Raw genomic sequence first — 13867 nt, 5'->3', positions numbered from 1 at the left:
TCTCAAGGCTACCCAGGGAAGGGAGTTAGCATATTGGGAGTGGTGGCAGCAAAAGCAGATCTAAGCTGGTAGAGAAGCGTAGAGGTTTTCATGCAGGCCCCCACATCTGTACCCTAAAGTTCAGAGTGGGGAAGGAGCCTTGACACAAGGCCACCTTGTGTCTTTGGAGTATTAACACAAAGCCGGAGATACCACATTACCCATCAAGTTTCCTCTTTCCCTATCAATTCATAAGCGGCTACACTAGACCAGGTCTTTTGTCCCATTCTGTGAATTGGCTGTCTGGAGATAGGGGGTGAAAAAAGGTGCTTGCCAGGAAAAAGCCATTTGCAATGTTCTCCATCATAAGAATGGGAACACATCACATCATAGCACTTTCACACCTTCATGGCCCAAAGAAGAGCACAGTTACTCAATTCCGGGTCACATGAAGCAGTACTAATTCCTGCCTATGCCTCCCAACTGGCATTTGGGACAGTTTATTAATGGCATGCTGCTTTGTGAATGAGTTTTAAAAGTAGTCTCAAACTTAGAAAATGCTCTTGTAAAAGCTTGAGACAGAGGAAGAGAGGCACTCTAATCACTTGACCAGCTATATATCTTTTGCGCTACATGTTGGGATATGTAGGAGAAGCCTCAAGGCTGCTGTCAGCTTTATCTGACCCTGTTAAGGATGCCCCTAGCTCTGCCCAGGCCTGAGGAGCATTGCTCTTTATTGCCTCCATGAACAATTGTGTTTGCTGCTTCAGTCGGTCCAGTTCAATCTGGGTTACCTGGTTCTGATGAATCAGCTCCTTGGTTTTCAAGGTGATCTCCAGCAATCCAGACCTGTGCAGCACAACAAAGGTATTCTGAAAGCACTTGCGCTTGCGTTGCTGCTGCAACAATAGCTCAGGAGTAGTATAAAGTTCTTCTGCTGCTAAAGGTGGGCTGCAGGTTGCTAATTGCACCATATGATGTACTGGATTCTCCATCTCAGGAGATTTGCGGTCTGATATCTGGAGGAGTCCAGTAGGGGGAAAGGGAATCAAACCTGGGGCCTTTTGTTTGGCAGTAGAAATATACTGAAAGACATAAATAGTTGACATTTTTCCATCTGCCATCAAAGCTGGAGAACTCTGCTGAGTCGAGTCCTGAGCAGGCTTAAAGTCAGGTGATACTTGGGGGCAAGCACTAGAGGGCAATAAACTAGTCTTATTGGACATAGCAGTATCTGTGCAAAGCCATTTCTGTCCACTGGTTCTCCCTCTTTCCTCCAAATCCCAGCCACGATCTCTTTTGCTGGGATGTGGTACTGTCTTTGTGTATGAGTTCAGGATGGGCAGGTAATTAGTAGAGTCACTTCTCTTTTCACCAAAAAGGTGAGGGTTAATGGGAGGGGAGATGGCTGGATGAAGAAACACTAGCTGTGGTTGACCTGGAATCACTTCAAAAGATGGCTGAACAGTCCAAGACTGAAGCTGCGATGAACTGCTTTCCCTGAGAAGTATGGGTGGAAAAAGTGGAATTATCACAACTAACAGTGTAAGAAAAAATGTTAGAAAAGCTTTATCAGAACAGGTGAGCCTAGTGCCAATGCCTGTAGACATTGTTGCTGCCAGTTATAATGCAATATGAGTAAGTTTTACATCCTATAAATTCATTCTTCCCTTCTTGTGACATTTGAGGACACTGCTAGAGACAAAGCTGTAATTCAGAATCTATTTACTGCTGAACAGCAAATACATTTAGAAGCCATTCAGTTTTAGCATTCCTATTTATGCTAACCCTGGACTTGAGGATATAATAAGAGAATAATAACTACAAGTGTCCAGACAACTTTGAAAGAAAGCCACAACACTTAAAGTTATGATTTAAAAAAAGCCTTCAGATGAATGCTGCACAAACATTCTATCTAGAAGTTTAAATTATATATTAGTTGAGACATAAGAACTCTATCCTGTCTCTTCTATTCTTACAGCAAGTGCGTGAAACAGTCTCAGTTATTTCTAACACAGTAGGTGGTCACTAACAAGTGCTGTAGTTCTAAAATTTACTGAAACCACATATTATACAAAAACCTAGCACTTGAAGTGTACCTAACGCCTACTAGCCCAAGGAGAAACACCTGCTCTACAAACAAAGTTGCACCCTTTCAACACCACACCTTTGGTTAAACTGGTGCAACTTTGTGTTGACAAGCTTAAAGTCTATTACTGTGGGGAGAAAAACACCTGTGCCGCCTCTCCCCTCCTAAAATTACACCCCTGGCAATGTAAAAAAATGAAGTATTTGTAACATTATCAACCATTTTGATTTAATTAAAAAAACCACTTACCACATTGATACTAATTGGCTCAAAACTGTCTTCAGCTAAACCTATCCTAAGACATCCATACTACCTCCCACTTATTTGTCTCATCTACCTTTAATGGTGGGTCTTTTAGATGCCAATGCAGCAAAGCATTTAAACATGAGCTAGAGTCCATCTGTATTCAGCAAAGCACTTTACCACACAATTAAGTGCTTTGATAAACAGCAAACGGCAGAGGAAGGATGATTCTGTGGTTAGGATGCTAGTCTGGGACTCAAAAGGCTCCGGTTCAATTCCCTGCTATGTCACAAGCGACCAGTATTACTTTGGGCAAACCACTTAGAGGCAGAGAAACTGTTTCTCATCTGTAAAATAGGAATACTATTACCTTCCTACTTCACAGGGGTGCTGAGAAGATAACTACGTTGTGAGGTGCTCAGAGATTATGGTAATTGGGGGTCCATAAATACCTTAGATATACAGAATACAGATGGGCTGTAGAATTTGAAGCCTTAGGCTACATCTACAGCAAGCAGTAGGGGTGTAATTCCCCTGCTCATGTACATATACTTACGCTACCTCTCATCAACCTAGCGCAAGTATAAATAGCAATGGAGCTGCGGTAGCAATGGTAGCAGCAGCAGAGGCATGGCTGAGTCATGCCAAGCACATACCCAACAATTTCAGGCAAGTTTGTGCTCAGCATGGCTCAGCCTTGCTGCCATTACCAGTGCTACAGTGGCTACACTACTATTTATACTTGAGCTAGCATGAGTATGTGTACACAAGCAGGGGAAATCATTCTCCTAGCTGGTAGCACAGGCATAGCTTGAAAGGGCAAGCTCTTTGGTGCAAGGCCTGTCATTTACTATATGTTTGTACAAAACCTAGCATAAAGTGGCCCCAATTTGGTTGATGCTTCTTCATGCTATCTTGCTCTTCTTTACTTTCCTGGATTCCTTTCTCATAATACATATTTTTCTACATTGTCCATTTCCTCCCTCCACCGTCCGTCACTCATTTTTCCCCTTGACACTGTGTTCTCTGGTCTTTTGTCTCCTACCAAAATCTCACTTTGTATCACTCTCCCTTTTCCAAAGTTATTCTGTTCATCTCAGCCGATTCACATTTGGAAAGCTCACTTTACAGCTTTTTTTTAAAATGGAAGCTTAAATTTTGCAACAGTCAACAGCACTTGTCCAGAAAGGCTTTGTGCATGCATGGGTGAGTCACTTTTACAAGACTTGTAAAAACTTCGCAGATAAATTGTACTGAGTTTAACAGAATTAATTCCATCTTGTTTTTAGCAGAATTATAGTAGCCCACATTTTCACTTTAAAATCAGCACAGCTGATCTGCACAGCTAGTATGTGTTTCTATGTAGGAGGATGGTGCTGTTATAGTAGTTCTCCTAAGCTGCTTGCCTGGTCTGAACCAGAGGAGAAAAAGACAGAATGCTGATGGTCTAACCTGTGATTAAAAAAAAAAAATTCTGTCTCATAGCTGTTGCACCAAGAATTGTGTGGGACAACAAATCAATAAACCCCCTTATTTTTGGCACTGATCACTGTATTCGAAGGACCATTCCAACACAGTTGACTGACCCAACATATTCCAATTTGCTTAGTTATCACAGGTTGAGGCAGGAATGCATTTCATGATCATTAACCTATAATCATTGCTTTTGTTTGCTGAAGTAAAGTCTTCCATTTTACTTTAACATGACTCCCTCTTTATTTTATATAAAGAGGTTTGGACATGAAGATCTATGACTCAATGGACTGTCTTCCTTGTTTATTCTTAATTTCTCTCCCTCACTCTGCTACATTACAAAATTTCATAACTTAGGTATATTATAAAAACCAGTAAAGTTTTGCTTGCACCATCCCCTGGGAAGTTTGTTAGCATAACAAGAGAGCCCGTATTTCATTTTCCACCTCTCACCCTGAAGGCACCAGTAGGAGAAGCTAGCCTAACCCCTCCCAGATTGGAGCTTTGTGCGTCTGCTTAAACAGTTTGTCCACATTTCCAAGAACTGGGAGGGAGGAACCCACACAGTGTTTTGTCAAGCTAAAGAGAGCATGTTGTGGAGATCAAAGAACTGACTTCCCTCTAAATGCCTACTCCAGACATCTCTTTCATTGCACATCTTAACAGAGCCTCACTCTCTCTTTGGAGATCAATAGTGAAGTTTAACCACATTTGCTTGCAACCATTCCAGCCTGGGCTGTAAGTCTGTCAGATCTCACAACAAAGTCAGGTGAGACTAAACTTGGATTGTGTTTCTCCTTGGAGGGTTCCCATCCATTTTTCCCCACTGCATTTTCAGGAATTTTTCACTCAGATGGAAGGCTGAAGAAATTTTGGTCCCGCTCTGATGAGAGAGTTAGAAACATGGTTTCTCCCACACCTTATTTTAAGTTGTACATGTTTCAAAAGTGGCTTACAATGTGCTCATAGACTGACAGAACGACATGGCAGAGAAACTAATCAATTAATGAGTTCATTCAGTTGTTACAACTTAAGCCCTGAAATTTACTTTTTATTTAGCAATTGTTTAACATTTTGTGCCGAATCATCTTAATTTAGACACAAAAATATAGATTTATTAGAACAGAAAAAGCTTTGACAAAATCCAATATAAGCAGAGATGGTTTCATATTTTATTCATTTTGAATTACACTTTAACATTTGCTTATACTATTGGAATCCAAAATCCTTCTTAAATACTTGAGATCTAGCAAGTGAAACTGACTATTCTAGTTTCACTAAGCTGAGTAAAATACTCCCGGGGGAATTCTGCGCCACTGCACACACACACAGAATTCACGTCACCTGCAGATTCCTTTCCCTCCCTCCCTCCTCCAGAAATACATACTGCCAGGAAGGCACTGCAGGTACACTTTTCACCCACCAGGGGCCATTGTGGTGCCAGAAGAGAGGACAGCTGGCTCAGCCAGCCATGGAGAAGGAGGGGGAGAGGCGGTCTTCCTCACAGTGCCCTGCCTGCAGGGCCACATATGGGGAGGATGGACAGAGCAGGGCACACGGGGGTGCTGGGGAGGTCACACAGACTGGGGTTCAGAAAGACTAGTGGGGGGGGGGAAGAGTGGGGCAGGGGCACAGGAGCTAGTTGGGGGACAGCATTGAACAAGGGGCTGAATGGGAGTGGTGGTGCAGGGCATATGGGGACACGGGTGTGCAGGGACACATAGGGACAGTGGCAGATGTGCCTGACTGAATGGGAGAGGCTAGGGGTGAACCAGTGTCTGCATGGGGGAAGCTCCCCAACTCACTCACAATCCCTTCTCCCACCCCCCAAAAAACCCCCTGTTCCATACTTCTCCCACCCACACCCAACAACCCTCCACGTGCACACCCAGGCTCCTTCCCAGCAATTACTTCTCTCTCCCTCAGCTCCTCCGTTAGGAGTAACTCCCACAAGCCTTTACACTGCTTCTGAGGGGTGCGGGAAATACAGTTCTGTATTGTAGTTTAAATTATTACTCAAAGTTCTGTATTAATATGCCTAGTAAGGAATCTATTTGTCAAAAAACATTTCCTGAGTCTGTCATCTGTAGTGTTACAGACATACTTGCTGACAGGTATTTTGAAATATATTACCAAAATAATTGAAACTGGCATGTTTTTTTTTATATTGTGTTATTTTGACAAATAAAATACGCAGTTTGCAGAATTTTAAAATATTTTGCACAGCATTTTAAATTTTTTGGCATAGAATTCCCCTAGGAGTAGTAACGTAGCAAAGCATCAATGCAGAAAGTACGCTAGATTTCTAAAATCTTTCATTTAAATAATCTGAGGTGCTAATAGTATTTTTTCTAAATATGTCTTTTATCTTTCCAGGATCCCTTTAAAATAAAGAGATTTAACAAAGGTGTATGAGGCTTAAGAAACTTATATTTGATCTATCTTGGTGATGTTAGCCTGCCTCTGGCCAGGGACAGACTCACGCTAATAGATCTTCTACTGATACTATGATTCTATGAGTGTAGCAACAAGTTAGATGAATGTCACCCTTTAAAAGTTATTTGCGAAGTGCCCTTCTGAAAGGAAAACATACTTTCCAATATATTATTATTATTCCCCCCCTACCTGTTTGACCAGTACATTTTTCATTATGACCACAGGAGAAAGTGTTGGGAAGGAATTGCTTGTGGCCAGTGAGTACTGCCTGGGCCCATCCTCTGTGTTCCAACCCAATGCATTCAGCGTATTCTCTGAGCTGGTCAGCTCCACAGAACCCAAGACTCTCTGAACTTCCATCTGGTAGATGCAAAGTCCAGTTATTAGTTGTTTTATATGCAGCAAGCTTTCTGAGCTCCCACCCATTTCCGGATTCCACACTGTTCAATCAGATTGTGCACAATGCTGCTAATTTGATTTTGGATTCCAACTAACATGGGCTTCATTCATTGTCTGATGGCTGCTCAGTGGCCTCTGACTTTAGTTAGTAATTTTCAGTGATGGATTTTTTTTACGTGGACCTTTCCTCACAACTGGCACCCTTGTTGTAGTCTCAGAGAGGCCAAGGATTGTACTTTGTCTTCATGCCTATTCAATCTATTAAAGCATACTAAGGTAGGACAGTGTTGCAGAATCTCGCACTGCCAGTTTTGTACCCAGGGCCTCATATCTCCATCACTCACCTTTCACAAATATAATTTTTTTTTCTAAAGAAAGAGAAAGATCATTGCATAGTTTTGGTGTGTATTAAAACTCTACTTGGATGTGCCATTTTAATCAACTTTACAAAAATTACTTTCTAGTGTAACAGGCTGTTTGACATTCTGATCACATGTAACTCAATAGGTCATGCAATGACCAAATAGGAGCCCCTTTTCCTAGACTGTAGCTAAAATGAAAAATATGCCCATTAGAAGTAGAGACTGAAGCAAACCTCAACACCATGCAGATTGACAAAATGAGCTTTAGAAGAGTATTAAAGCTTGGCTTTGAAGATTTTAGTAGTCACAGGATTTTCAAACTTGCCCTATACACAAGTTCTTCCACCCTTCCACATACGAGTTGTCTGGAACTGTAAAAAGATACGTTTGTTAAGCAAACTGTGAAGTTTAAAGAAGATAGGAGGAAAATTAATTATCTTTTTCTAAACCTGAGAATCCAGATTCTTTGTCAGATTCAGCTGCTGCCATGCTGAACTGATGCGTCAATCTCTTCATGTCCATCACATTGCCCAGTTTGGTTAATAGCCTTCTGGGGCTCTCTTTAGATGGGTACTTTCTCTCCATGCTTTTACAGTGCTGGAGACAGAGTTGTCAACACTTCTTCCATTGGGGGTGGGAGAGTGGGGAGGAAGAAATCTGAAACAAAACAAAAACAAAACAAAAAAACCCAAGTCCCTCTGAAGCCGAGGAAGCTAATTCCACTAATGCAGAATAAGCTTTGCAATAAGAGAAGCTTATCTTTCTCTGACAAGCCCTTGAAATTATACTAACAGAGCTGGTTATCTAACATCCAGCTCTAGATTTGCCACTTTTATAAAAAATTCAGGTTAGTACGTGGACTGTCAATAATAGCAGAGCTTATTCCCTGTAAACCTCTCTCTCTAAACTTTATAACCTAGAGTGCTAAAAACGCACAACTCAATATTGCATCAAACACATATTATTATTATAGGCTGTGCTAATAAAGATCCCTATAGGAAAGGTTGTCTGACAATTTACATTAGACAATCTAGTTTTCAGTTGCTTAGCTTTACCAAACTGCTTGGGTTGAAATTTCCCATGCTAGGTGTCTGCCTCAGCTAAGCAGTTTTATTTTATTTATTTATTTATTTATTTAATTTTTTTAAACAGAGTTACAGCTAAGTTCTTCAGCCATTTCTCAGAATGAGATTAGGAAATATGATGTTTTGTTTTGTTTTGTTGTTGTTAAAAATTCTTACAACTATTTCACTGAGAATCTCTAGCTCCTCCATGCTTTGGAGCACAAACTTGACATCTGGCAGGGGAGTTGTCCTGGTGTCAAGAATGTGCCTTTTATCATCCTTGTGAAAGTCCACCTAAGTTTTGGCCAAGTTGTGAGCCTCTGAAAATCTGAGTTCATGCATGTTCAGTAGAGACTTGTTGGAATTCACAGCTAAGTTCTCCAAAGATTTCATCTACACCAGGGGTCTCAAACTCAATTTACCTTAGGGCCAGTGCCAGTCCTCAAATCCTCCCAGTGGGCCAATAGTGTCACTGAAGATGGTGTTCAGAAAAGAAAACGTTTATATTGTATTTTTTATTTCAAATTTCTTAGAAATAATAAAACTGTCATACAACTTTATACAATTCTTTGCCTGTCAGAGAGTTTTTAGTGTTTGCCAGACACCTGGCAACGCTTCAGTTCTGTCAGTTTGTTGATGTTTGGCCTCAGTGACTGAGCAGTTGAAACTTTCAGGATTGCAGCAAGGTGAGCATCAGATAGTTGTGTTCGGTATTTTGACGTGTTTATATTCATTGTGGAAAAATGTGACGCTACCTCCATGGCTGACTCTGCCTGGCGACTAGTGATGGTATCTCTGTCCCTCTACCCCAGCCAATGGGAGCTGCGGGGGGCGGTGCCTGCAGCAGATATTGCCGGCAGCATGGCTGCCAGCATCTCTCCTCTGCGGACCGCAGTGGGGAGGTTCTCGGGCCGCTGATGGCCCGTGGGCCAGGACTTTGAGACCCCTGATCTACATTGAGCATGCCTCTGGGGCTAGCAGGACTTTTCCTGCAATTGTTCCTCCCAGCAGCTAGGGGCTGCTGAGGCAGCAAGCACAAGAACTATGGGAATCAATAAGGTTCTACATGACTACAATTTTGTTTTTTTCAGAGATGTTAAAAGAATGCTAAAGTTGCAGAATCATACCCTTGCAAGTACACTCTTTAATCACACACTATTCCCCCCCAGCCCCCAAACCCCTGCCTCATTCAGTGCTCAGGATGGACAGTGCTCAAGGAATGAATCAGAGTTGTGTAGTGAAGGAGGCTGTTGTCTTTAGGACTCCTGCCTCATCTGTTGCAGAACTTGGAAGGTGTCTAGTGAATGAGACAGGAGAAGAGAAAGGATGGTCACATCTGGGTTAGTCAGTGGAACTGTACTCTGGAAAACTGAATTTTATCTCTATCTTTGCCACACACAGTTTTATGACAAGTAACCATTAACTGCGTGTTACCATTTTCTGCTTGCCCACTTTGAGACACCTGGGATCTGATTTGCAGAGCTGCTGAAATCAGAACAGCAACTGCTCTCAGAAAGCTGTGCTCTGAAAAATACAGTTTTATAAAATACTAAGTTCCCTAAAAAGTCAGGCCATAGACCTTTCAAATTGGGAACCCAAAATTCATGTACACTTGATAAACTGGAGAATTGGTCTGATATCAATAAGATAAAATCCAATAAAGTGCAAAGTGAACTTAGAAAGGGAAAATCAAATGCACAAATACAAAAAGGGGAATGACTGGCTAGGCAGCAGTTCTGCAGGAAAAGGTCTGGAGGTTGAAGTGGATCACAATTTGCATATGAGTAAACAGTGTGATGCTGTTGTGAAAAAGGCAAATGTCATTCTGGGATATATTAAGAGGAGTGTCATCCTTAAGACATGGGAGGTAATTGTTCCACTGTACTCAGCATTGGTAAGGCCTCAGCTGGAGTACTGTGTCCAGTTTTGGGCACACACTAAGAAAGATGTGGACAAATTGGAAAGAGTCCAGAAGACAGCAACCAAAAAAATAAGGCGGCTTACAAGACACAAGATGGGGGAAAGGTTCAAAGTATTTGACACATTTAGTCTAGAGAATAGAAGGTTGAGCGGGGGAGACATGATAACACCTTCATATTTATAACAGATTGTTATAAAGAGGATGGTGATCAATTGTTCTACTGAAGTTAGGACAAGAAGTCATCTGCTTAGTTTGCACCAAAGGAGATTTAGGTTGATATTAGGAAAACCTTTCTAACTATAAGGATAATTCAGCACTGAAACAGATTTTTTAAAGAGTTTGTGGAATCCCATTAATTGGAGGTTTTTAAGAACAGGTTAGACAAACACATGTCAAGGATGGTCGAAGTGTACTTAGACCTGCCTCAGCCTTGGGAAGGTGACAGATGGACTAGATGACCTTGTGAGACCCCTTATAGCCCTATATTTCTATAAGTCTCTATACCTCAGTTCCCCATCTGTAAAAAGTGACATGATTACCAAAGGTATTGTGAAACATGCTGGTACTATAGTGATGAGTGCCGTAGAAAAGTCCACAAGGAAGTTAATTTTGTATTCAGAATAGGGGTTGAACGGTTTTCAGTAAATAAGGCATGGGGCCACACATTGAACAATGAGGATCAAACAAAAATTACACAGTTGATTCATTCAATGAGCACGGACGACCCTGTCCACTGATGGAGGTAGGGGTCCAAGTGGGGAAAAAAGCATGTGATCATATAAAGACTGCACCATAATGCGCACATTAGAGGGCCAAATTAAGGTTGCACAGGAAACCTTAATTCTGGCATTTCATAACTGCTGAGTGCTTGACTTTATAACCTTAATATTCTCTTAGTGTAATTTTTGTAAGTAAATATTTACACAGGGCCATCAATATGAATGATACTGTATTTCTGCTGAACAAATATCTAGGAAATGTTTATGCACTGTTTTCTGAAAGGTAACACTGGCAAAAAAATTAACATTTGAGGACCAGAAGTAATTGTTACTGTACAACTAACTATATTAATTTTCCTCTAAGGATCTCAAATTGCTTTGATACTTGCTAAATTAGCTTAATACCCTTGAGAGACAGGACAGTATCATTACACCCATTTTACAGATGGGAAAACTGAGCTCCAGAGCTGCAATGACTCTCTCAAGGTTACTAAACAGGATAGTGCTGGAATCAGAAATAGTACCCAGGACCCTGACTCCCAGGCCCCTGCTATAGCTGCTAGACAACACTGTTTTACCAGAGGTGACAGCTACACTCCATAATCCAGAATCTGAATACCTATCCTATTAGCCTACATGTGTGGCAGAAAGGCTTATATGAACTACTGTCTTGCTTTTTAAACCCATTGCAACTTGTCCTAACTCGGGTAACATCAGAGTGAACAACTGTACCTGATGACGTGGCAAATAGGACAAATGTATTGGCATCTGGGACACTCAGATGTACCTCAAAGAAATAAGGCTCAGGATTGCTGGTAGTGACATAGGAATAGTTCCCCTCATATGTAACTCTAGTGTGACCAATTACGAAAGTAACAGTGGCAAGAGTAGGACATCAGCTCTTAGGATAGGCGAAAGATGCAGATAGGACATGTAGCTAGGGAAGAAAGTAATCGAGTAAGGAAAATTGACACCTTTGAAAGCCCCATAATCTGAACTCTGATCCTGAATTCTACACATGAAGGTTCAAATACATGTGCTCTTATAAGTCATATGAAGAGGAATACCATTTTAAACATATATCTGAATTATCCTGTGGAGCATACGAAAAGGATGTGAAATGCTTTATTGTACAACTTTTATGCTATCCCTTGCCACCATTAGTTGCAAATACCATCTATGAAGCAGAGAGAGGAACTGAAAAAAAAACAAAGATGAGAACGTGCTGGAAAGGGCCTAGCATGTAATTATCTTGCTCAGCTCCTTTTTTTGGCAAATGGCTTAAAGCAGAAGAGTAGAGAACACAAGTCAGCCAATTTTACTGAGTTGAACTAAACTAAAATTACAAGAAGTCCCTGTGGCACCTTAGAGACTAACAAATTTATTTGGGCATAAACTTTTGTGGGCTATGACCCACTTCCTCACATGCATGGAGTGAAAAATACAGTAGGCAGGTATAAATATACAGCACATGAAAAGATGGGAGTTGCCTTACCAAGTGGGGGGGGGGTCAGTGCTAACAAAGCCAATTCAATCAGGCTGGATGTGGCCCATTCCCAACCGTTGACAAGAAGGTGTGAGTATCAACAGAGGGAAAATTACTTTTTGTAGTCACCCAGCCACTCTTTATTCAGGCCTAATTTGATGTTGTCAAGTTTGCAAATTAATTCCAGTTCTGCAGTTTCCCGTTGAAATCTGTTTTCGAATTTTTTGTTGTTGAAGAATGGTCACTTTTAAGTCTGTTATTGAGTGTCCAGGGAGATTGAAGTGCTCGCCTACTGGTTTTTGAATGTTACAGTTCTTGATGTCTGATTTGTGTCCATTTATTCTTTTGCGTAGAGACTGTCCGGTTTGGCCAATGTACATGGCAGAGGGGCATTGCTGGCACATGATGGCATATATCACATTGGTAGATGTGCAGGTGAACGAGCTCCTGATGGTGTGGCTGATGTGGTTAGGTCCTATTATGGTGTTCCTTGAATAGACATGCAGACAGAGCTGGCAACGAGGTTTGTTGCAGGGATTGGTTCCTGGGTTAGTGTTTCTGTGGTGTGGTGTGTAGTTGCTGGTGAGTATTTGCTTCAGGTTGGGGGGCGGTCTGTAAGCGAGGACTGGTCTGTCTCCCAAGGTCTGTGAGAGTGATGGATCATCCTCCAGGATAGGTGGTAGATCCTTGATGATGCGCTGGAGAGGTTTTAGTTGGGGGCTGTAGGTGATGGCTAGTGGCATTCTATTACTTTCTTTGTTGGGCCTGTCCTGTAGTAGGTGACTTCTGGGTACCCTTCTGGCTCGGTCTGATACTCACACCTTCTTGTCAACAGTTGGGAATGGGCCACATCCACCCTGATTGAATTGGACTCGTTAGCACTGACCCCCCACTTGGTAAGGCAACTTTCATCTTTTCATGTGCTGTATATTTATACCTGCCTACTGTATTTTTCACTCCATTCATGTGATGAAGTGGGTCATAGCCCACGAAAGCTTATGCCCAAATAAATTGGTTAGGGTATGTCTACACTACGAAAGTAGGTCGATTTTATAGAAGTTGATTGTGTATGTCCACACTAAGCGCATTAAGTCGGCGGAGGGCGTCCTCACTACCGTGGCTAGCATCAACTTACGGAGTGGTGCACTGTGGGTAGCTATCCCACAGTTCCCGCAGTCTCCGCTGCCAATTGGAATTCTGGGTTAAACTCCCAATGCCTGATAGGCCAAAAACATTGTTGCGGGCGGTTTTGGGTACATGTTGTCATTCGCCCCTCCCTCTGTGAAAGCAACGTCAGACAATCGTTTCATGCCTTTTTTCCATGCAGACACCATACCATGGCAAGCGTGCAGCCCGCTCAGCTCACCGACACCGCCGCTGTTGTGTCCTGGGTGCTGCTGTCAGCAGATGGTGCAGTAGGACTGCTAACTGTTGTCATACACCGCTTCCGCTGCAACTCTCCTCTGGTGCTCTTGTCTCAATAGCGAATTTCTCCATGTTGTCTGTCATGTGCTCCCAGGTACGCGTGTTCTTCCGAGGGAAATGTGCGCAGTGCTAACCGTCGTCCTCCACCGCTTCCGCTGCAACTCTGCTCTCCTGCAGACACCATACCATGGCAAGCATGGAGCCCGCTCAGCTCACCATCACCGCTGCTGTTGTGAGCATTGTAAAACCTGCAAAAGCAGGGCGAGAAGGC

The 13867-nt window shown here is 42.2% G+C and overlaps 1 protein-coding gene across 1 annotated transcript; it reads right to left on the bottom strand.

The window, feature by feature from the left end:
- Positions 1 to 608: 608 nt before the first annotated feature.
- Positions 609 to 7566, bottom strand: CIPC (CLOCK interacting pacemaker). Its single transcript, XM_024192726.1, is given in 5 exon segments — positions 609 to 1473; positions 3378 to 3382; positions 6410 to 6565; positions 6567 to 6580; positions 7431 to 7566. Coding segments are annotated over 5 exon segments (1176 nt in total).
- Positions 7567 to 13867: the final 6301 nt, after the last annotated feature.

Source organism: Terrapene carolina, unplaced genomic scaffold, assembly GCF_002925995.2.
Source record: "Terrapene carolina triunguis isolate 2854851 unplaced genomic scaffold, T_m_triunguis-2.0 Scaffold96, whole genome shotgun sequence".
Lineage (NCBI taxonomy): Eukaryota > Metazoa > Chordata > Testudines > Emydidae > Terrapene > Terrapene triunguis.
Note: the sequence above shows the minus strand (reverse complement) of the source record. Positions and strands in the feature narration are given on the sequence as shown.